Source organism: Trachypithecus francoisi, unplaced genomic scaffold, assembly GCF_009764315.1.
Source record: "Trachypithecus francoisi isolate TF-2019V2 unplaced genomic scaffold, Tfra_2.0 Lachesis_group2, whole genome shotgun sequence".
NCBI lineage: Eukaryota > Metazoa > Chordata > Mammalia > Primates > Cercopithecidae > Trachypithecus > Trachypithecus francoisi.
This window is the reverse complement of record NW_022681465.1, coordinates 101,852,140-101,877,491: the sequence shown is the minus strand read 5'-3', so window position 1 is coordinate 101,877,491 and position 25,352 is coordinate 101,852,140. Positions and strand designations below refer to the sequence as shown.

The 25,352-nt window shown below is 38.9% G+C and overlaps 1 protein-coding gene across 1 annotated transcript in view; it reads right to left on the bottom strand.

The window, feature by feature from the left end:
* Positions 1 to 25,352, bottom strand: part of MCCC2 (methylcrotonoyl-CoA carboxylase 2) — a 67,771-nt gene that overhangs the window by 11,483 nt on the left and 30,936 nt on the right. The window contains exons 7-12 of the mRNA XM_033179829.1: positions 19,535 to 19,648; positions 14,127 to 14,191; positions 11,300 to 11,399; positions 11,096 to 11,191; positions 4,556 to 4,628; positions 1,730 to 1,806 (exon numbers count right to left, since the gene is read on the bottom strand). Coding sequence (XP_033035720.1) covers positions 1,730 to 1,806; positions 4,556 to 4,628; positions 11,096 to 11,191; positions 11,300 to 11,399; positions 14,127 to 14,191; positions 19,535 to 19,648 — 525 coding nt within the window. The remainder of the gene's footprint in view (positions 1 to 1,729; positions 1,807 to 4,555; positions 4,629 to 11,095; positions 11,192 to 11,299; positions 11,400 to 14,126; positions 14,192 to 19,534; positions 19,649 to 25,352) is intronic.

The following is a 25,352-nucleotide window of genomic DNA, read 5'->3' as shown; positions in this document are numbered from 1 at the left end:
TTCTCTAGTTTTCCACTTTAGAAAAGCCAGAATATAAACCCTCCCGGGATATGAAGGATGACATCTCTGTTTTGATGATCATCTGAAATTCTTTCATGCATCAAGATTACAGTAAATATATCTTTCTTGCCAACATTCCCCAGATAAATGGGATTTTAGATTAGATGAGTGATAGTGACCTCTAACCTTGAATTTAGGAAATTATTTAATGATACAAAAATACAGCTATTCCTTCCCTAAAGATTGTATGAGTAAGGAAACTCTTATAAACCATTTCCTTTATGTTTTACTCTGAAGATCTCTTTACCTCTGCTGGAAATGCCTTGTCAGGTATAAAACTGCAAACTAATTGCTCGACTTCAATATGACTACGTTTACAAGAATGAGAAAATCACACAGACCTTTGGGGCTTATTTCAACAAATGAAATGTCAGGCTGAGGCCAAACGTAACTCCTCAGGGGTTTCTTTGTGCCAAGCTGACACATAAAGCCAGGCAGAGTTTGTTTGGACTCAGTCTGACATTTCTTCTATTGAAATAAATATATACTCAGTAAAAGTCATTATTTCAGGAATATCTAATATTTTGAGAAATACTGTCTATATACTATTAAATGAAAACACGCAAAACCTCTATATATATAGCGCATCAATTTTTTAAAAAGGGAAACTATTAAGAAAAAAATAATAAAATGTTACTAAAAGCTATTTCTGGTATAATTATAAGTGATTTTTTATTTTTATTTTCTTTACTTTTAATTCCTTGTTCTCATTTTATCATTGAGTTGAAGGAGTAATAATAAATGGCAGAATACAGAAACCAAATTTATTGATAAAAAATTTCACCAAAGACAAATTCTTCCTCAATTAGGGTATGAAAGAGCTTAGCTGCCTATTACCTGCATCAATAAAGAGACCTTTCACCCTGTTATTTCAAGAGAAAAAGCAATACTAAACATATTTTTTCTTAAGGAAACATTTTATTTCCCGAAGCAGTTTGGTGAATTAAAATTTTTTTAAAGACATTTTTATCAAATAAGTATATGAATTACATTTATCCAAGTTTAGGTAAATCTGAGACGATATATGAAATCAAATAATAACTAAGTGAAAAGATACTCAAGAACTCCCTCTTTCTTCTGCTGTCTTGGAGGATTGAATTAAATAATGATAATAATAAACAAAAAGAAATTCCTTTTTTAAAGCCATGGGTCCAGCAACAAAGACCCACTATTCCCATTTCCAAAAAGTAAAAATACAATAAAGTTAAAGTGATAAAGGGATAGAAGAGAATAAACAGATCATGTCTCAGAACCACCTGAATCTTTGAACCATGAGTCCTCTGAGTCCCTCCAGGACATGAAGCACTTTCAGGACAAGTATTCTCTATCATGAGAACATGTACATGTCCTCGATAGCAATTGTAACTCAAGTATCTTAGGAGAATTTTCCTAAAATAAGTACATTTTTAATAGTGCTCCAGATGGTTCATCACAGCACGTTAATGTAAACCACCATAAAAACTGTTTCAAATACTAACGTACATGCACATATATACACACGCATGCACACACATCCACACACATGCCTGCACACACAGTGTTCTGGTTGCTGAGGCATCTAGTTAAGCATTTTTATACTTTTATGCAATAAATTTTAACTCATTATTTGACCTTCAATGTTATGTTACATTAAAACAGAAAATCTTGAAATATTTTTAACAGTACTTGCCTTTTTTGCAGATTCAGAAAAGAGAACTCCGTTGTTTCCAATGATACCTACTGGGTACCCAAATATTCGAGCAAATCCTCAAAAGAAAATTCAAAGAAGATTTATGTTTTGTGTTTTTCCAAGGGCTTTTAATTCACAAGAAAGAGGCATATTTACACATTCTTTAATATTGGATCCAAGTTTGAAATGCAAAGAGATTTTGTCTATGGTATAAAACAGCTCATGTCACAATCTTCTTGTTCCTAAGGTCCTAGAGTCTGGTTTCTTTTGCTTCTAGAAAGGGTCATGATACATGTAGAGTTATCCATTTGTCTTGACTGATTTGGTTAAATAATTGGCTTAGTGAATTATCCATTTATTCATTTAATATATCTGAGTGTCTAGTATGTAAGGGACACTAGGGATACTATAAAAATATCATTTTTAATATCAAAATAATCATTGAAGAAAAATTAACAGATAAGAGAGAGTGTCAACATACTGATAAGCCAGAAAACTGAATTTTTTTTTCAGACAAGGTCTCACTCTGTTGCCTAGGCTGGAACACAGTAGCACAATCATGGCTCACTGCAGCCTCAAATTCTCATGCTTCAAGTGATCCTCCCTCTTACCTCAGCCTCCTGAGTAGCTAAGACTACAGACACTCACCTCCACACCCAGCTAGTATTTGTATTTTTTGTAGAGATAGGGTTTCGCTATGTTGCCAGGCTGGTCTCGAACTCCTGGGTTCAAGTGATCCTCCCACCTTGGCCTCCCAAAGTACTGGGATTATAGGCATGAGCCACCACGCCCAGACTGAATCTTTAAAGATTTGGTTGTTTTTTTGTATTTTTTGTTTTTCTTTACTCTGGCTTTATCTGGATTTATGACTTTTTAAAAATCATCATGTTCTTATTTATCTATTTATGAGATGGGGTCTTGTTCTGTCACCCAGGCTGGAATGCAATAGTGAGATCACAGCTCACTGCAGCCTCAAACTCCCGGGCTCAAGTGATCCCTCCCACCTTGGCCTCCCAAGTAGCTGGGACTATAGGCCCCAGGAGTCACTACACCCAGATAATTTATCATGTTTATTTAATGTGACACAATGAAACCCTGATTTGATGGCCACCTACATGTCTTTCAGTTCTAAAATCCCAGCCAAAAACCTCTGCAGTACATCCTAAATGGCACTGCCACTTACAGAAGCAATTCACAAAGGGGTAAACTTCCAAAAAGTCCAGTAATCCATTCTTAGTCCTGCTTCACTGCACAAAGACATGGGAATTTAACACATCACTCACTGGAAAGATGCTACCCCTGCAAATGTGCAACCCTGTTAACTATTTAGATTCAACCCACACTAGGCCCCGCTTAGGGATCTCCAGGTACAGACAGGATGTGCTGAGTAGGGAACATGTCCCCACACTACTGGGGACACCCATAGAGGGAGGGCCTTCACCAAATGCCTCATCCAAACTTGAGTTAGAAACGGGAAAGCATAGTGTCCAAGAAACGACTAGAGGCTACACATGGTAACTGCTGAGGAAGGAGGAAACCCTAAGGAACTTCCAGAGACACTTGAGACCCAGAAAAATCTGTCCTCCCCTCTCACCTCCTCACCCTTTATGCCTCCCACCTTCTCATTCCTCCCACCCTTCTTATCTGCCACCCCCACCCACGCCCCACCACCAGCCTCTCATTCCCTTCTTCTACTTCTCACTCCCCTTCTCTGTCTCTAAATGTATTTGAATTCCAGTACAGTCAAAAGATGGAAGAAACCAGGTGTGTATTCTAGGGGACAAGAGTGCCACAGGGCTTTTAGCAAATAGGAGGCAAATCCATAAAAGCAGATGACAAAGACAGCCCATCCATCTTTAGAGAAAGCAGAAACGGCTTTGACTTGTTTTAAACTGCTACACAATGACTGTTACATTCTGAACAATTTGGTGACAAATCCTGTCTATATATCAAACAAAAAGCTTTTAATCACTTAAACACCTAAGTACAAAAACATAAATTCTACTCCCAGTGTGAACCCTTCTTTTGTTCACAAATCAAACTAGGACAAAGTACTGTGATTTATTCTTAAGCCTCAATGTATATTTGCAGTTTGGATTTCTGTAGCTAGCTTTTTCCTACCCTGATATTACCTTTGACTATTATATTTTCAAGTTTTTTATGACCAAGTGAAATTCATAAAATTTGTTCTTCCATTTGTCCTAAACAGATTATTAGGGGTCTAGCAACTACCTCAAAAACTTCTTCAAAGGCCTATGAACTAAACACTTTAGATTAAAAAAAAAACTTTTATAAACATCCTTATTTTGTTTTTCCTGACATGATATACTGAATTCTCAATCTAGTGTCTGCATGAATCAGCTTAAGACCTACACAGAGGCTGTGAGAAGGTTTAACTCACTCTATATCCTTCTGGGAAGCTAAACACAATATAAAACTTCCTCGTCGAACTGGAATTGAAGAACAAAGGAAACAGTGCTGAAATTTTCAAAATAATTATTGTTATCCAGAAAAACAAAAAGAACTACAAGTATTTTCTACTAATTTTACTATAAGAACCTTTTTATACAACTAATGTCACAAAGTCACAGATAGGGACCCACACCACAGCATCTGGCTATTACCATTTTAAACTATTTGGATCCATGAAGCCATTAAGCTACAAATTTGTCTTTATAAAGCAGTTCCTTTTGAAAACTGGCTCACACATTTGTAGTGCTCTCAGCAACAAAGCCCATGCCAAGTGTATCAAAGTCTTGAGACAAGAGATTCCTGATTTTCAAAGCAGCAGAAAATGTTCGTATTTTCAATTCTTCACCTTTATACCTGTAACTAACGTGTCTCCATAAAAGGCTTTGAACTCAGTGAATCTGCTTCCATCCACAATTCTAGCAATGACCTAAGAGGAAAAACAATAATGGCCTTCAGAAATTATATTACAAAAGAATTTTTGTATTAAAGTTACTTATAGGAAAACAATTCACAGTGAATTTGTCACTTTCACAACATTTTACACTACACAGAAAATCTCACTAGAATTTCATTTGACATGCCTGGTTAATGCCCTGAAGTCATTCTGGGTTCTGACTGTATACTTCACTATACAAGCAACAGCACCATGCTGTATGCAAGAAAAGCTGGAAAGGCTCCAAGGGTTGGTTGCTAGACTTAGAGCTTCAAGGACTGTTCGAATGCACCGGCAGAGGTTCAGGGATGCAATCAGAAAAATGAGTAGAGACAGGGCTCACAGTCGGAAGACACAGGCTCCAATCTAAGGTACCATGTATGACTGGTGTGCCCTGGAGTAAGTCACTTCACCCCTCTGAGTCTCAGTTCTCACTTCTGGAATGATGGAACAGAAGAGCTGTGAAGGTATGATCTACTTGTAAGAAAGTAGGAACCTACAAAAATCATGCTGAGATGAAAAGCCAGCTCTGACTCTCAGCTCTCCCACTGAGAAACTAGAAAATTCTCTAAGCTTCAGTTTCCTCATCTGTTACAAAAAAAAAAAAAAAATGTAAAAAGTGCTAACTATTCCTTTCAGCAAGAAATAATAAATTAGAAAAAAAAAAAAAGGATAAACAGCGCTATCAGTTAACAGGGTAGAAAAAAGAAAAATAAAAAAGTAAGAAATAAAAATAAAGTGCTAACTAAAGCATACTGCCAGGCTCTCATTAAAGTGCAGCTATCACTATTATTAAGCCCTTAATAAAGACTCATTGATTCTGAATCTGTTATATTTGAAGGATCATCCACATATGTACAAAGGAGTAGAAACTGCTGAATAGTTTATCCCTGGGGCTTATCACTATATATCAGGACTACTGTAAGGAATTCTAAACATGAAGCCTATTTTCAACTTCAGAAACTATTTTAGAAGATACATACTATTTTCCTATATAGTTTGCACTTCCCTTTTTCTGTTTGCCACATCAATCAAAAGCTTGTTTTGTATGATGCAAAGGCTGAAAACTGAGTGAATGCTTCCCAACATCTTTCTCTCCTATCAAGTAAAAGTTTACTCTGAATTATTTTTTACCTCTTTACCTAAAAAATCCAATAATATAATGAGAATGTCACAGTTATCTGTTTTGGGTGCTATATACTGCTAAAAATTGTACCTTTAACAAGCAATTAACCCGTAACAACTATCATTCTTCCACACAGAGATACCGCTCAAAAAGCACAGCAATCTAGGGCCATTTAGTGAAAAACTATGTTGTATTTGCATTACAATTAACACCACCTGGCCACATAAAATACATTCACTTATCTTCACAAAAAATCCGTATGTTGAGAAAGTGAAAACAGCCTTGTTGCTGAGATGGAGAAGGTTTGAGTAGTCTGGATAGAAAATCAAGCCACTCACAACATTGCCTTTAATCCAGAGCAAGGTCTTAACTCTCTTCAATTCCCTGAAGGCTTGCATAGGCGAAGTTGCAGAAGAAAAATTTGAAGCTAGCAGAGATTGGTTCATGAGGTTTAAAAAAACAAAAAAAGCCATTTGTACCACAAAAGTATAAGGTGAGGCAGCAAGTGCTGATGTATTATAGAAGCTACAGCAAATTATCCAGAAGATCTAGCTAAGATCATTGATGAAGGTGGCTACATTAAACAACAGATCTTCTGTATGGATGGAACGGCCTTCTGGTGGAAGAAGATGCCACCTAGGACTTTCATAGCTGGAGAGAAGTCAGTGCACGTCTTCAGAGGACTGCTTACTCTCTCATTAAAGGCTAATGCAGCTGGTGACTTTAAGTTGCAGAATTATGCTAAATCTACTCTGCCTGTGCTCTATAAACATAACAGCAAACCCTGGATGACAGCACATGTATTTGTGGCATGACTTAATGAATTTTTAAGGCCACTGTTGAGACCTACTACACAGAAAAAAAGATTCCTTTCAAAATATGACTGCTCATTGGCAATATACCTGGTCACTCAAGACTCTGATGGAGATGCACAAAGAGATGAGTGTTCTTTTCATGCCTGCTATTATAACATGCACTCTGCAGCCCATGGATCAAGGAGTCATTTTTACTTTTAAGTCTTATTATTTAAGAAATACATTTCCTGGTCCGGGCATGGTGGCTCATGCCTGTAATCCCAGCACTTTGGGAGGCCAGACAGGTGGAACACCTGAGGTCAGAAGTTCAAGACCAGCCTGACCAATATGGTAAAACCCTGTCTCTACTAAAAATACAAAAATTAGCCGGGAGTGGTGGCGTGCACCTGTAATCCCAGCTACTTGGGAGACTGAGGCAGGAGAATTGCTTGAACCCAAGAGACAGAACCCAAGGCAGTGAGCCAAGATCTTGCCACTGTACTCCGGCCTGGGTGACACAGCAAGACTCCGTCTAAAAAAAAAAAAAAAGAAATATATTTCCACAAGCTATAGCTACCATAGATAGTAATTCCTCTGATAGATCTGGGCAAAGTAAATCCAAAACCTTTTGGAAAGGATTCGCCATTCTAGATGCCATTGAGAATATTCACGATTCATGTGAGGAGGTCAAAATATCAACATTAAGGATATTTAATTAAATTAAAGATACTGGAAGAAGTTGATTCCAACCCTCATGGGTAACTTTGAGGGGCTCAAGATTTCAATGGATGAAGTCACATCAGATATGGTGGAATTAGTAAGATAACTACAGTTAGAAGTGGAGTCTGAAGAGGTAACTGAACTGCTGCAATTTCATGTTCAAACTAGAACAGATGAGGAGCTGCTTCTTATGAATTAGCAAAACAAGAAGTTTCTTGAGATAGAATATACTCCTGGTGAAGATGCTACGAACACTGTGAAATGACAACTACGGATATAGAGCATTACATAAACTTAGTTAATAAAGCAGTAGTCAGGTTTCAGAGGACTGACTTTCATTTTTAAAGTTCTACCCCGGGTTGGGCGCGGCGGCTGACACCTGTAATCCCAGCACTTTGGGAGGCCAAGGCGGGCAGATCACGAGGTCAGGAGATTGAGACTATCCTAGCTAACACGGTGAAACCCCGTCTCTACTAAAAATACAAAAAATTAGCCAGGCGTGGTAGTGGGCACCTGTAGTCCCAGCTACTTGGGAGGCTGGGGCAAGAGAATGGTGTGAACTCAGGAGGCAGAGCTTGCAGTGAGCTGAGATCGCACCACTGCACTCCAGCCTGGGTGACAGAGCGAGACTCCATCTCAAAAAAAAAAAGAAAGTTCTACCCTGGATCAAATGCTAGCAAACAGTATTGCATACTACAGAGAAATATTTCATAAAAGCAAGAGTCAGTCAGTGTGGCAGACTTCATTGTTGTCTTATTTTAAGAAATTGCCACAGCCACCCCAACCTTCAGCAACCTCCACTCTGTCAGCATCAAGGCAAGACCCTCCACCAGCAAAAGATGATTCACTGAAGGTTCAGATGATTGTTATCATGTTTTAAAGCAATAAGGTATTTTTAAATTAAGGTATGTACTTTTTAAAGGCAAGGTGCTCCTGTACACTTAACAGACTATAATATAGTATAAACATAACTTTTATATGCTCTGGGAAACCAAAAACTTCACGTGACTCACTCACTTTATTGTGATATTAACTTTATTGCAGGGATCTGGAACTGAATCCACAATGTATCTGAGGTGTGCCTGTGCTTTAAAATGTGTTTCACACACAAATGGCACAAAATTCTAACAATTGTTGACTCTAAGAGGTTCATATACAGGTGATCATTGCATTATTCTTTGAACATCTCAGCATATTTGAAAATTTCTTAGGAAGAAGGGGGGAAATGTGAACATTTCCTAGACTTATACATAGAATAATGTATCTTTAGGCTGAACTTAAAAGCTATAACTTTAATACATTTTTTTAAAAGAATGTAAAGTTTTTAACTGTTGAATGGGGGGTTAAAGGAAGCAGACAGATAACATGATACTATCCCTATTTCTAGAAGCAGAAAGCAATGTTCAGAGAGGTTAAATCCCAGGACTATTGACTGGGAGAATGAGAACTGGAACCCAGGTTTCCCAACTCAGATTCCAACGTTGTCCCACAGCACCATACACTATTAAGACTTCCATATAAGGAGCTGGGTGTGGTGGCTCACGCCTGTAACCTCAGCACTTTGGGAGGCTGAGGCAGGAGGACTGCTTCAGCCCAGGAGTTCAAGACCAGCCTGGGAAACATGGCAAGCCACATCTCTAAACAAAACAAACAAACAAAAAAAACAACAACAAAAAAAAAAGACTTTCATATAAGGTTTATTTGCCAATATAGAAAAATGTAATAAATTATATTCACAATAATGACCATGGATCAGCAAAGGGTATAAGTCCAGATTACTATTTAAGAAGACACAAGTCGGCCAGCTGCAGTGGTTCACACCTGTAATCCCAGCACTTTGGGAGGCCTAGGCGGGTGGATCACGAGGTCAGGAGGTCAGGAGTTTGAGACTATCCTGGCTAACATGGTGAAATCCCATCTGTACTAAAAATTCAAAAAAATTAGCCGGGCGTGGTGTTGGGCGCCTATAGTTCCAGCTGCTCGGGAGGCTGAGGCAGGAGAATGGTGTGAACCCAGGAGGCGGAGCTTGCAGTGAGCCGAGGTCGTGCCACTGCACTCCAGCCTGGGCGACAGAGCCAGACTCCATCAAAAAAAAAAAAGAAGAAGATAAGTCTATTTTTAAAAAAGATTTCCATTAAAATGAAATGAAAACAACATGAAGGCATGTATTTGTATCTGTTTGTTCGCTTCTGTATGCCTGGCACCTGAAACAACCCCTGAATAGAACAAATACTCAATAAATACTGTGGATAAATGAAAAAGTGGCTACGCGAAAAAGGGTGAATTCTTAGCCAACTAAAGAACTTGGCTATCTGGAACAACTCATTTTTTGTAATTTATTTATTTACTTTTATTTATTTATTTGAGACAAAGTCTCACTCTGTCACCCAGGCTGGAGTGCAGTGGTGCAACCTCGGCTCACTGCAACCTCTGCTCCCAGGTTCAAGCAATTCTCCTGTTTCGGCCTCCCAAGGAGCTGGGATTACAGGCACGTGCCACCACGCCAGGCTAATTTTTGTAATTTTGGTAGAGACGGGGTTTCACCATGTTAGCCAGCTGATCTCCAACTCCTGGACTCAAGGGATCTGCCTGCCTCGGCCTCCCAACGTGCTGGGATTACAGGCATGAGGCACCGCGCCTGGCCCAACACATTTTTCAAGTATGTCAGAATTTAAGTACCATTTTCTTCTATGCTTATAATTAATTAAAAGTCAAACTAAAAACCTAATTTAAAAATTTACAATTAACTAAGTCACCTTTGCTAAAGTGACGTATCACTTGAAGCTCAATAAAATCCAGGATCTAAGACCCACTAGCAATGCTAGGGTATTGCCTAAATAAATCCATACAACAGAACGTTACATCCATCAATGCAGTCAGAAAATAGTTACTGATTACTTCCCACGTTGCCAAGCACTATTATGGGAATTAAGATCTAGCCGTAGAAAATATTTCATGAAGAATTTCTAAAGACACGGGGAAATGTTTATAATTTAAACTAGAAAAAGTAAGATTAAAAAAAATACATATGCACTATCTCAACTACATAAAAATGTGTGTATATACACATTAAGCTAAAACGTCCAAATATTAGCCACCTTCTCTAGAGGGTGGAATTATATGCAATTTAATTTTTTTCTTTTCTGTATTTTCCATATTTTTCACAACTAATATATAATATTTTATAGTCAAGGGGAAAATATAATTTGAAATATTAAAACTTCCAGCACAGAATTTGATATTAAGATAATTTCCTAATTTAAAAACTACTCTGCCAACTATGGATACTGAACAAAATAAAAGACTATATGCTCTGAATCCTAAAAGTTGTCCATCTAAATTACAGAACACTATGTCGACAATGTGTAACCATAGCAACTTTTTCAACTGTAATCAGGTCTAATCATTGCAAATGTCATGTTGATCTAAAAGGGTATGCTTTTTCTTCCAACAACTTACTGACATTTCATCCATTTCCCAAAATAAGAACAATGAAAAGAAATAGCTGACAATTGTTAAGCTGCCTTACATCATTCGTAATGTGCACAGGACATGGAGCCTTACTTATGACCAAATCACACTTTGCGCAATGAAAACTCTCCAATCATTGAGGTCCCCCACTCCCCTCTTTTAGTATTTACTCTGTACCAATGATGTCTACAGTATGGAAAGGTATCATTGCCACATATGTCACTCCTTACTGAGATCCACATCTATTTCTAGGCATGAACATATCTTAACAAACTTTAGCTTTGAAAATAGATACACGTACAAAGAGACTCACAGCTGGTCAAAAAGCTCACAGTTCCACTTCCACATACCTCTCGGACATCAAAGCTCCTCTTAAGGTTAGCACCAACTATTCCATACAATTCATCAGCAGGAAATAAAGGTTCTTCAGAAGGTTCAATGGTGACCTGCAGAAATACAGATCATGTTAACCTGTTTAAAGACATGATTTCAAGGTGCAGTGAGTCTAAATGCATTTCAGGAAAATAAAAGATACAAGAACATATCATACTCACATCCAATTTCTTCTGATAATTTAGATTCCTCACAACCTTCCTAGTTAAGTGAAGGGCATGATGATCATCCAAAGCATAGTGGTCACCTACTCCAGACTTTCTACAGAGTAAGCAAACTAAATTCGTCAGAACAGGGAAAAGGAAAAGAATTAAATATCTTAAGTCCCAAGTCTCTTCGCTCATCTAAAGATGACAGCACTTTTACTTCTAAAACTCTTAAAAATTTTGTCATCTTTAATAAATGTCCTCTTAAGTAGCCCTTTTAGGAACCCTGGTAAAACTGTATTCCCTTTGTTTTACAAACAGGAAAAGCTGAAGTATGCATAAGTACTTTGACCTAAGACCACAAGTAGCTGCAGAAGAACTCACGCCTTCTATTTTCTAACCTGAACCTTCCTCTACCACACCAAGGGGCACTGCTGACAAAGGCTTCTATTAAGTACTCATCCCCTGTACTTTAAGCACAATTGCGTGTGATGAAGGCCAACCACAGATGGCACGCTTTCATGACGTAGTTGGTTACAGCATAAACTGTGTACATAACTGAGCTCCTAATGGAGATGCCAACTCTGGCCTCTCATTTCTGAGAGAACTCTGAGCCCTCTCTCTAGAAGTTACACTGACAGTAAGCCATCACAGGCAACAAATGAAAAGGCTTGAATACATTGGCCCTTGGATTATGGGTAAAAATCGGAACTGGTAAAACGGTTCCATGGCAGGGGCCATGGAAGTTCCTGTTCAATTTCAAGTGCAGTGAATGACGTACGGACTTGCTCTGGTTATTAGTCCTGTCCCAATTAGATGGCCTGTTATTTCAGATGTAGATAAACTATGACTTTCTAATAAAGTATTTAAAAATCTATAAAGTCATAGATACATACCTGAAAATAATAGAATTCGTTCATTTTATGAGTAAGGACTAAGCTGCTGCAATCTAAATTTTTATGGCTTGCCTGGGAAAACACCAAACTCCTTGGGAGACATATCTTAGAGCTAGGTTCTCAGTGATTTCATGACACTGTACTTTAAGACTGGGAGTTACTGAGTAAAAGCAGAGACCATGTTTACTCCTTTTCATGGCCCACAGATGCCTCGCAAATGGTAGATCTTTTTCAGTTTCTTTAATTTTATACAACATTTTATCATTTTATGACTGACCATATCTTTTAAATGCTTCATACATAATACCAGTTATAAATGCTGACTTCTAACTACACTGTCAGAAGTCAAATAGAAGCAGAAGGAACAGCTTCTAAATCAGTAAATATTTAAAATAAAATGCTTTTTTATGAAAACTGTCTAGTATTTACCAAAACAGCAGGAAAGGAAAACCTTTAATGAAACACTGTATATATAAGTCTTTGTGTCAAATTAGCTCTTAAGGATGACTTAAGAGAGGTATAAAGATGCATTTGAGAGAACACAGAGCAACCTGTGACTAATAAATTTCATGGTACTTTCCAAAAAAAAAAAAAAAAAATTCATCACCCCCAATCATTTCCTCACAAATTTAAACAGGTTATTATGAATATTATGAATAACAGTAACAGAGTTATATAGTAGATGCTGTATTATGAGGCAGGCACGATTCACAATTTTCACTTTATGAGGAAATGAGACTCAAGGAGGGTAAGCAGTTTGTCTAAGTCCCAAGGGTAACAAGGGAGGCAAACAGAAGTTAAATTCCAGAATCTACACCCTTAATCTAATACAGCTAATTGCCTACAGCTTTACTTTTTTTAAACAGTCAAACTGCTTAAAAATTTAGTCCAGGCGCAGTGGCTCACTCCTGTAATCCCAGCACTTTGGAAGGGCAAGGCAAGAGGACTGCTTAGGCAGGGAGTTTTAAACCAACCTGAGCAATACAGTGAGACATGTGTTTCTACAAAAAATAAAAACACAAATATAAAAAACTGAAAACCAAAAATACCCCTCCTCAATTGTTTCCCAATTACTCCTAAAAAAAAAAAAAAAAGTCTAAAACCTTTATTGAGCAACTATGATGATAAACAAGAAAATAATCATAATGGCAATCAACATTTATAGCTAACTTATCAAAAGCAGGTATACTTTCATTCTAAAGCAATCCACATGTATTGTATCTCATTTACTTCTGACAACATTCTAGGAGGTAGAGGATCTTGTTACCCCTGCACTCTAATCTAATATGGTTAGGCCAATGATGTGATGAAGCCAGCTCACACCTAACTCACAAGAGCCAACTACGTGCATCCGTGTCTGACTCCACATAGAGGCATCATGTTGGCAGCTTGAAATCAGCCATGGTGGGATCACTCATACCACAGAAATTGGCAAATGCCACAAACTGGGGCTTTTTTTTCTTCCCCCGAGAACCAGTTACTAAACATTTACCTGCACACCCCAGGGTAGACCCACCTCCTCTATGCTCTCCCTCTTCTCCTTTGTAAGCCTTATCACGTATCAGCCACATTTACATAATTTTGTGCAATTACTTGCGATTGCCCACTTCCCTGACTAGAATATAAGGCCCTGGAGGTCAAAGATGGTATCTAACTTCTTTTTTCAGCCACCCAGAACAGTGCCTGCTACATAACAGGTGCCCAATGAATGTCTGTTAAATAAATAAGAAACCTGTCTCTCCATTCCTTCTTGGCTGATGCTCTAGCTTGGAAATGCAACTCTACAGTTCAAAGAATTGAACATTAAACCAGCAGATCAAGAACAAATAAACTGTGGTGTGGTCTGGCAAGTTTAGCACCCGAAACAAATATGTAAAACTTCTTTTAAACAAACAAACAAACAAAATGACATTCAATCCTGGAAAGAAACAACCATTCTGTCTCACCTGCAATGAAGATCAGCGCCTCCAAGATCCTCAGCGGATACTTCTTCCCCAGTTGCCGCTTTAACCTACAACAAGGATAAAAATCATCAGTGAAACCGGTCCATCAGAGATATAAAAATGCTTCCCCAACACGCGTATCTCCTCACCTGACTGTACCTACACTTTTTCTTCCATAGAACTAAAGAAGACTGTGCTTTCTCATTCCATGCACCTAGGAAACCTGGAGACTATTATCTCTACTCTACAGGTGAAAAATCTAAGCCCAGAGTCACCAAGAACTTGCTTACAGTCCACAGCAAGCAATGGAGTATAATTCGAGCCCGCACGTTTCCAGCTTCCAGCCTGAAAGACCTGAAAGGCCATCCTCTTTCCCTACGTCATGCTGCCCTGACACATGTGGTCAAGCCTTTGTGTCTGTGTGTGTGTTCCTCCCACTGCCTGCGATCTCTTCTTCTCACCTATCTGACGAATTCCCACTTACCCTTCAAGTCCCACCTCAAGTTGCCTCCTCTTTGCAGCTTTCCTGACCCGCCCAGGCCTTCTCCATGGTATTAATGGAGGACTGCCTACCTATCCATGGTCCAAGGGCGTTGTACTTACACCTCCAACACAGCATGTGTCAGAATGTAGTTCAGTAATGTGCATGTATGTCTGTCATCTCCTCTATGCTGTGAATTCCTTGATGGCAGGAACTGTGATGTATTCATCTTTGAATACTTAATAACATGCTGAAAAATTCCAATTACTATCACAAACTCTGCCTAGGAAAGAGAGGTAGGAAAAAAATCTCCAAGATTACCTAAACCTAAGATCTAGCAGAATGTGGCCAAAAAGAAAGAAACCCCAGTAATAAATTAAGAATAACTTAATTATAGCCAGAGAAATTCTACCAGGAAAAAGAAAGAAAAATAATTTAAGGCTAAATGCCAATCCAACCCCTTAGGAATTATTTATTGATTCCTACCTCTCTGAAGAAAAAGAAACAAATTAATCAACTCAAATAGGAAAAGCTTTCATTAGAATAATGAACATTAATCTAAAATACAGCACAGAGAGGTTGGAGGTAAAGAGAAAGTCTTTCTTGAGGGAAGCCCTGAAAAAAAAATTAAAAAGAAAAGAAAATACAGCATAGAAACAACTTATTACTCACTACATCAAAAGCTTTGTCTTAAATAAAATATCTTTCTGCAGAGAGAGTTAGTTAAAATTTTCACCTCCAATTATTCCACCCCCAGAACTGAATTCTTGGTTCTTTTCCTTCTAAAACATTCAGTGTAAAATAACATCAGTCCAGACAATAACAAATTATAAGAGGTGTCTGGATATTTAAAGCTGCAAAAAGGAATAAACAACAGATAAATTATATTTATTTTCAGGGATCTGACTAATATCAACCAAAAAAAAATAAGAATTTGTCATCAGTTAATATTTATTGAACACCCACGTTTGATAGTGTGATAGGTGCAAAGATGATAGAAGTCAAAGAGAAAATTAAAACAGCTCATTCGACTAAATGACAAGTTCAAAAGATAAACAAAAGACAGGAGAACAAAAAGCTCCTTCAAAAACTTGTCTTACTATCCATTTTTTTCAACCACTCTAAGCTACTAAAAGCTACAGCAACTACACCCCACACTATGTGCAAACCCTTCAAAGCCCTTTCTCAACATTCAGTCAAACATGTGTCAGAATTTAGAATTCTCTAAAGGATGAGGCTGCTGCTACTGCTTTTTTCTCCCCCTGAATGCAGTCTTTCAAAGGTGGATTGCTGGATGGGGTCCAGTTCTCCAACAGAACTTCAGGCTTCCCTGGCTGCCAAGTGGCTTCTTTATAATGTACAAGTTAACTGAATGGACATTGTAACTACTGACCCTTAGACAAACTCTTCTCCCTAAAACCCTTCATGTTATTCCACTATTATGATCTGCCTATATTTCCAAAAAGATGTTTTCCAATTGTAGCCATATATTTATTCATTTTCTAAAGATAAACAAGAAAGGCCCATGAAAGTTTGTACCTTTTACTATACAAAGGTAAATTTTGAGTGCATTTTCCTCTCATTAACAAATAACAGCTATCACATACAAGAGACATGTTAAAATAATAATAATAATAATAATCGTAATAATAATGCTGCAGGCTTTTAAAATAATGCCTTAAGACTTTTACATTTGAAATGGCAGCCCTTCAGGCCTACCTGATCTTCAGTAAAAGTTATGAAAAATTAACACTGTCTTTTGGGAAACACACTTATTTTATATCAAAATGTAAGCTCTATTTAATACATTCTTTCTAATGAATTTGTATTAGTATTCCATAACCAAAGATGATTCTTGGACAAATTTCTGAAGCAATAAACTTTTTGGAATAGAATTCACACACCATAAAATTCACTATTTTTTTTTTTTTTTTTTTTTGAGACGGAGTCTCGCTCTGTCACCCAGGCTGGAATGTAGTGACCGGATCCTGGCTCACTGCAAGCTCCGCCTCCTGGGTTCACGCCATTCTCCTGCCTCAGCCTCCCAAGTAGCTGGGACTACAGGCGCCCGCCACCTCGCCCGGCTAGTTTTTTGTATTTTTTAGTAGAGACGGGGTTTCACCATGTTAGCCAGGATGGTCTCGATCTCCTGACCTCGTGATCCGCCCGTCTCGGCCTCCCAAAGTGCTGGGATTTACAGGCTTGAGCCACCGCGCCCGGCCAAATTCACTATTTTAAAGCATACAATTCAGTGGCTTTTAGTACATTCACAAAGTGGGCAACCATCACTACTACCTAATTCCGGAAAATTTTATCAAACCCAGAAGAAACCCCATCCTCATTGGCAGTCACTCGCATTCCACTCTCCTCCCAGTCCCTGGCAACCACTAATCTACTTTCTGCCTCTATGAATTTGCCTATTCTCAATATTTCATACAAATAAAATCAAGTATTTGTCCTTTTCTGTTTCTTTTCTTTTTTTTTTTTGAGATGGAGTCTCGCTCTGTTGCCCAGGCTGGAGTGCAGCAGCACAATCTCAACTCACTGCAACCTCCACCTCCCAGGTTAAAGCAATCCCCCCGTCTCAGCCTCCAGAGTAGCTGGGATTACAGGCACACACCACCACGCCTGGCTAATTTTTGTCTTTTTAGGAGACACAGAGTTTCACTATATTGGCCAGGCTGGTCTCGAGTTCCTGACCTCAAGTGATCCACCCACCTCAGTCTCCCAAAGTGCTGGGATTACAGGCATGAGCCACTGCACCCAGCCTCAAGCTCAAAAAAATCAAAGGTATTTCTTCCACCCTGTTTCCTCTCCTCTACATTTTAAGTAGTATTTTTGTATCTTTTCTAGAACTTCTTTATGCATATACAAGCATACAAATGTATATTTCCCTCCATTTTACACAAAAGTTAATACACTGTAGGAACCTTGCTGCTTTCTCCTAACAGCTTATTAACTTGCTATCGATCTTGAGTCAAACAATGGTATAGCTGAGGTAAAAGAAAAAATAAGTAAAAGTTTTTTTCTGCCAAGACCATTCAATGGGGAAAGGAGAGTCCTTTCAACTAATGATGCTGGAACAACTGCAGATCCACATACAGAGCAATGCTGGAGCTCTTCCTTATCTCGCACCCAAAAACTAGCTCAAAATGGATCACAGACCCAAATCCAAGAGCTAAAATTATAAAACTCTCAGAAGAAAACAGAGGAGTAAATCTTCATGACCTTGGGTTAGGCAAAGGCTTCTTGGATAAGACACCAAAAGCACAAGAAACCAAAAGAAAAAATGCATAAACTGGATGTGATCAAAATTTAAAACTTTTGTGCTTCAAAGGAAGACATCACTAAGAAAGTAAAACAGACAGCCCACAGAATGAGCAAAAATATTTGCAAATCTAATAAGGGACTTGTATTCAGAACATATATAGAATTCTTGCAACTAAATAAAAAGACAAATAGCCCAATTTAAAAACGAGCAAAGAATCTGAATAGACATGTCTCCAAGGAAGACATACAAATGGCCAATAGGCACAAGAAAAGATGCCTTGGCCAGGTACAGTGGCTCATGCCTGTAATCCCAGCACTTTGGGAGGCTGAGGTAGGCATACCACCTGAGGTCAGGAGTTCAAGACCAGCCTGGCCAACATGGTGAAACCCCGTCTCTACTAAAAATTCAAAAATTAGCCAGGAGTGGTGGCATGCAACTGTAATCCCAGCTACTTGGGAGGCTAAGGCAGGACAATCACTTGAACCTGGGAGGTGGAGGTTGCAGTGAGCCAAGATCACACCACTGCACTCCAGCCTGGGCAACAGTGTGAGACTCTCTCAAAAAAAAAAAAAAAAAAAATGCCTCAACATCACTAGTCACTAGGGAAATGCAAATCAAAACCAAAATGAGGTACTACCTCACACCCACAAAGATGGCTGTCATCAGACAAACACACAATTACAAGTGTTGACAAGAATGTGAAACAATCAGAACCCTCACATGCTGCTGGTAGAAATGTAAAACATGTATTGGATAGATTGGAAGTTTTTCAAACTGTTAAACATAGCTACCACATGATCTGGCAATTCTACTCATAGGTACATATCCAATAGAAATAAAAACATTTCCATGCAAAAACCTGTATGTTTGGGTATTATGAATATGGTATTATTATTCATAATACCCAAAGCAGAAGCAACCTAAATGTCCATCAACTGATGAATGGATAGATAAAACACAGCATATCCATACAACGGAATATTATTCAGCCATAAAAAGGAATGAAGTGATTCCTCAAAAACTACACATAGATTTCCATATGATCCAACAATTTCACTTCCAGGTATATACCCAAAAGAAATGAAAGCAGGAACTTGAATAGAGATTTGTACACCCACGTTCATAGCAGCATTATTTGTAATAGCTTGAGAGTGGAAGCAACCCAAATATCGATTGATGGATGAATAAACAAAATACAGTGTATACATACAACAGAATATTATTCAGCCTTAACAACGAAGGACACTCTGACATCTGCTACAATATAGAACCATGAAGACGTTTTGCTAACTGAAATATGTCAATCACAAAAGGACAGATATTATATGATTCCACTTACATGTGAGGTACCTAGAACAGTCAAATTCATAAGGACAGAAAGTAGAATGGTGGTGCCGAGGTGGCAGAGGTGACAGAAATAGGGAGAATTTCAGTGGGGAAGGATGAAAATGTTCTCGAGATAGATGGCAGTGATGGTTGCACAACAATATGAACATACTAAACATCACCAAGCTGTACTGAAAAAACGGTTACAACGGTAAGTTTTATGTTATGCATATTTTATCACAATATTTTTTAAAACACCAAAAAATAGTTAAAATGGTGTATTTTATGTTATGCATATTTAATTTCCATCAACCAACATTCTTATATTCTTACCAAGGGGGGTCCTCCCAAGAAAATGGTACCCTGCTTGCGTACGATGATGTTTTCATCAGCCATGGCAGGCACATAGGCTCCTCCTGCGGTGCAGGAGCCCATGGCCACTGCGATCTGGAATCCAAGCACACGACAAAACAAATGAGATGCAGCTCGTGCAGCGACTTCTATAGTGTTTGATCCAGAATCCCACAAACACTGCAGTGACCAGAGGACATTACGGGTTGGTCCCTGAACATAATTTAAAAAACAAAGACCTCTAAATGTTTCAAAGAGTTTTCTGACTTCTTGTATCAAAACTTTTTCAAGGGCTTATGTCTCACTTTTACAAAACTTATGGACAATCTAATCTCCCTGTCAGTGAGAAGACTGGCCTGATAGACTACTGGCCTGAGAAACTTACGGAGAGAAGAAACCCACAATATACCCATAATTTTGCAAAACTGTATTAAAAGGATAACTTTTATGTCTAATAATAATAATAAGTCCTCTAAACATTTGCCACTTACCTCACAGGAATACTAAAATAACTCTTCAAATGGATGTTATTAATATTTTGTTACACTGGATGTAATACTTTCTAAATATAAAACTAATGTTAAGACTGCAGTTTAAAACCTTGCTCAAAAGAAAAGTCGATTGTATTGAAGCTGGATGATGTGTACATAGGGTTCACAGTACTATTTTCTCTAGTTTCGTGTGTTTAAAATTTTCTATAATAAAAAGCTTTAAAAAAATCTTGCTTGCAAATTAGTATGGTACCAAGAATAATAAATAAAGGTTTGGCTGATGACTCCTAAATAGGAATGAACAATATCACCAAAGAAAAATAAAGTATATAATGAATATTTTTAAAATTATCATATGAAAGCAATTTTTGCTACTAATTCCAATATTGCATCAGTTTTCCTTACAGGCATGCAAACAGCATGTTCTGAAAAACAGCATGCCATACTAGTATAATCAAAAGATGAAAGGTAACATGAGTTAGCATCTTTCCATCTAAATGGCCAACACAAAAAGCATTCTTCCTCAACTAAAGCTTTCATGTATGCTATTAAAAGTGGCTTCAACATTTATTTGTCAACATATTACAGAAGTGATTATCACTTACAGTTTTGCTTATCAATCACCCAGAAGTTTGTGTTACAGATATCTATGGCTACAAAAAACTTGCCTACGAGCACAGAGAAACCCTCATGTAGCATTGTCACAATAGCAAAAATATGTAAATAACCAAGATGTCCATCAATACATTTTGAACAGATAAATAAACTTTTAAAGGGCTATATTCTTTTCAAATCTGTGGCAAAGATAACAAAATGTAATGTTAACGCTGAACAGATCCAGGTAGTGAGCACACAAGCATTCAGTTCTATTATTCTATATACTTTCTGCATGTTTGAAATATTTTATGGGCTTTCTTTTTCAAGTTTCTGTGGGAAGCAAAGGACACAATTTTACCTTAGCATCCTGTTCTCTGTACCAGAACACTGAGTTCAGCTCAAACTATTTCAGTACTCAAAAAGAAATACAGTCAAGGAACTTAGAGAAGAGTCACAGTGATGTCAAATCTAAAAGGGAACAGTTTTCAAAAATAATACCTAAAGAACTAAGCAGGCATGGCAGAGTCCCATGAAAACAACCAGAGGGCAAAAGGAGGAGAAAGAAAGCAACTGTCAGCAAGAATTCAAAGACCAAGATGAGGGAGGGAGGTGGGGGAGGAAACAGAGGAAGAGGAATTATTGTGTTGAGATGTAGTTAGACAGGCTCAGCACAGTGGTCCACACCTGTAATCCCAGCACTTTGGGAGGTCGGGGTGGGTGGATCACTTGAGGCCAGGAGTTCAAGAGCAGCCTGGCTAACATGACAAAACCCAGTATTTACTAAAAATACAAAAATTAACTGGGTGTGGTGGCGCATGCCTGTAAACCCAGCTACTCAGGAGGCTGAGGCAGGAGAATCACTTAACCTGGGAGGCAAGGCTGCAGTGAGCCGAGATCACGCCACTGCACTCCAGCCTGGGTGACAGGGTGACAGTCCATCTTTACAAAAAAAAAAAAAAGGGCAGGGGGTGGGTGTGGTAGCTCACACCTGTAATCCCAGCACTTTGAGAGGCTGAGGCAGGCGGATTACCTGAGGTCGGGAGTTCAAGATCAGCCTGACCAAAATGGAGAAACCCACCTCTACTAAAAATACAAAATTAGCCAGGCATGGTGGTGCATGCCTGTAATCGCAGCTGCTTGGGAGGCTGAGGCAGGAGAATGGCTTGAACCCAGGAGGCAGAGGTTGCAGTAAGCCGAGATCGCACCATTGCACTCCAGCCTGGGCAACAAGAACAAAACTCCATCTCAAAAAAAAAAAAAAGAAAAAGAAAGGAAGAAAGAAATGTCGTAAGACAAAAGTAAGAGAAATGATGAAACTAAATGCCATCATATCATCTACTACAGACTGAATGTCTGTGTCTCCTCCGAACTCATCTGTTGAAGCCCTGTCCCCAGTGTGGTGGTAGGTGGAGGCAGAGGCCTTTGGGGAGTAATTTGGTGAGATGAGGTCATGAGGTAGGGCCCCCCACCCCCCATGGGATTAGTGCCCCTATAAGGAAGAGACAGGAGATCTCTTTGGCCACCATGTGAGAACACAGTCAGGAACAGGGCCCTGACCAAGAACCAGGCCATGTGCGTACCCTTATCTCTGGGGACTTCCAGCCTGCAGAATTGTAAGAAATAAATGTGGGTTGTTTAAGACATCCAGGAGTCTATGACAATTTGGTATAGCGGCTGGAAATGACTAAGATACCATTTGAGTAGGGGAAGAACGATGGAAAGGAGATCTAGAAAAGTCTCACAAGGGAATAGCTGAAAATTATTGGCATATCTACTTCAGGGAATTTTACTATATGGCTAAGGGATGCTTCCGACATGTTTCTCCACAGTTCCTCAACAACCAAGGAAATCAGCAATCCACCTCTCCGACCCTAGCTACACAAGCTCAGAAAAGGACAGGAGATTCTGGTAACCAAGCTTTTAAAATGGTCCCCCCAAACCTGTGACTTGGTATTCACATTCTGTGCAGTTCCTTCCTCTTGAATATGTGGTGGGTCCAGCGACTAGCTTGTAATAAAGAGAATATGGCAAGTGATGGATTGTCACCTCTGTGGTCAGGCCATGAGAAACTGTCTACTATCCTCCTGGCCCTCTTGCTCTTGCTGGCCCTCTTTCTTGTCTTCTCCCTCTCTTGCTTTGATGAAACCACGTGACAAGCTGTGAGATGCTCTAGGGAGAGGCCATATGGCAAGCAACTGAGGAAGGCCTCTGGTCAGCAGCTCGTAAGAAACTGAGGCCTGCAAAGTGCTGGACCCTGCCAACAGCCATGGGAGTGAGCCAGGAAGTGGGTCCTTCCTAGTCAAGCCCCGAGATGATTGCAGCCATGTGAGAGACCCAGAGCTACGCTGCGCCCAGACTCCCAACCCACAGAAACTGCGAAATAATGTGTGTTGTTTTACACTGCGCAAGTTTTGGGACAATTTGTTCTGCCACAATAGGACAATTAATACAGAGATCAAAAAACATCTATCTTAAGTGACTACAATTAAAGTGCATCTGAAGACTTGAGACAGACTTTGTTTGGAAGTACTTATCTAATGCTGTTCTTCAAAGAACCTATCTAAACTGTTCAACTATTCCAGAGATGGCAGACAGTATGTAGAACATTTTTTTTTTATTTTTTCAAGAACAGTTTATGAACCACACTGCAGAAATATGTACAACTTTCTGTGCCATCCCAGAAAGTGAAGGAAAACCAGGAACAGGACATGGAAACCATGTTAGCCAGGATGGTCTCCATCTCCTGACCTCGTGATCTGCCCGCCTCGGCCTCCCAAAGTGCTGGGATTACAGGTGTGAGCCACTGCGCCCGCCTTGAAATGCATTTTTAAAACAAGCCAAGCAGGGTAGCACACGCCTGTAATCCCAGCTACTCGGGAGGCTGAGGCAGAAGGATTGCTTGAACCCAGGAGTTCAAGATCAGGAAACCATTATATTAAGTGAAAGAAGCCAGTCACAAAAGACCACTTATCATATATGATTCCCTTTATATGAAATGTCCAGAACAAGCAAATCTATAGACAGAAAGTAGCTTAGTGGTGGCCTAGGGCTGCGGGGGACTGGGTAGAAATGGGGTGTGACTGCTATTGGGGAAACGAAAATATTCTAAAATTGATTCATTCAACTCTGTGAATATCCTAAAAGCCATTGAATTATACACATGAAATGGGTAAGTTATATGATATTTGAATTACATCTCAACAAAGCTGTTACAAAAAACTTTTTTTTTAGCTTTATAATTTCTTTTTTTTTAAATTATACTTTAAGTTCTAGGGTACATGTGCACAACGTGCAGGTTACATATGTATACTTGTGCCATGTTGTGTGCTACACCCATCAACTCATCAGCACCCATCAACTCGTCATTTACATCAGTTATAACTCCCAATGCCATCCCTCCCCCCTACCCCCTCCCCACAATAGCCCGGTGTGTGATGTTCCCCTTCCTGTGTTCAAGTGATCTTATTGTTCAATTCCCACCTATGAGTGAGAACATGCGGTATTTGGTTTACTGTTCTTGCGATAGCTTGCTGAGAATGATGGTTTCCGGCTGCATCCGTGTCCCTACAAAGGACACGAACTCATCCTTTTTTATGGCTGCATAGTGTTCCATGGTGTATACGTGCCACATTTTCTTAATCCAGTCTGTCACTGATGGACATTTGGGTTGATTCCAAGTCTTTGCTATTGTGAATAGTGCCGCAATAAACATACGTGTGCATGTGTCTTTACAGCAGCATGATTTATAATCTTTTGGGTATATACCCAGTAATGGGATGGCTGGGTCAAATGGTATTTCTAGTTCTAGATCCTTAAGGAATCGCCATACTGTTTTCCACAATGGTTGAACTAGTTTACAGTCCCACCAACAGTGTAAAAGTGTTCCTATTTCTCCACATCCTCTCCAGCACCTGTTGTTTCCTGACTTTTTAATGATTGCCATTCTAACTGGTGTGAGATGGTATCTCATTGTGGTTTTGATTTGCATTTCTCTGATGGCCAGTGGTGATGAGCATTTTTTCATGTGTCTGTTGGCTATATGCATGTCTTCTTTGGAGAAGTGTCTGTTCATATCCTTTGTCCACTTTTTGATGGGGTTGTTTGGTTTTTTCTTGTAAATTTGATTGAGTTCTTTATAGGTTCTGGATATTAGCCCTTTATCAGATGAGTAGATTGCAAATATCTTCTCCCATTCTGTAGGTTGCCTGTTCACTCCGATGGTAGTTTCTTTTGCTGTGCAGAAGCTCTTTAGTTTAATTAGATCCCATTTGTCAATTTTGGCTTTTGTTGCCGTTGCTTTTGGTGTTTTAGACATGAAGTCCTTACCCATGCCTATGTCCTGAATGGTATTACCTAGGTTTTCTTCTAGGGTTTTTATGGTATTAGCTCTAACATTTAAGTCTCTAATCCATCCTGAATTAATTTTCGTATAAGGAGTAAGGAAAGGATCCAGTTTCAGCTTTCTACTTATGGCTAGCCAATTTTCCCAGCACCATTTATTAAATAGGGAATCATTTCCCCATTTCTTGTTTTTCTCAGGTTTGTCAAAGATCAGATGGCTGTAGATGTGTGCTATTGTTTCTGAAGGCTCTGTTCTGTTCCCCAAAAAAAAATTTTTTTTAATGAGTCAAAAAATAAGTACAAAGGAGTCAAAATTCTCAAACAAGTATCTAACAGGCAAAATCTTGTTTTTATTTTTAATTTTGGGGGGT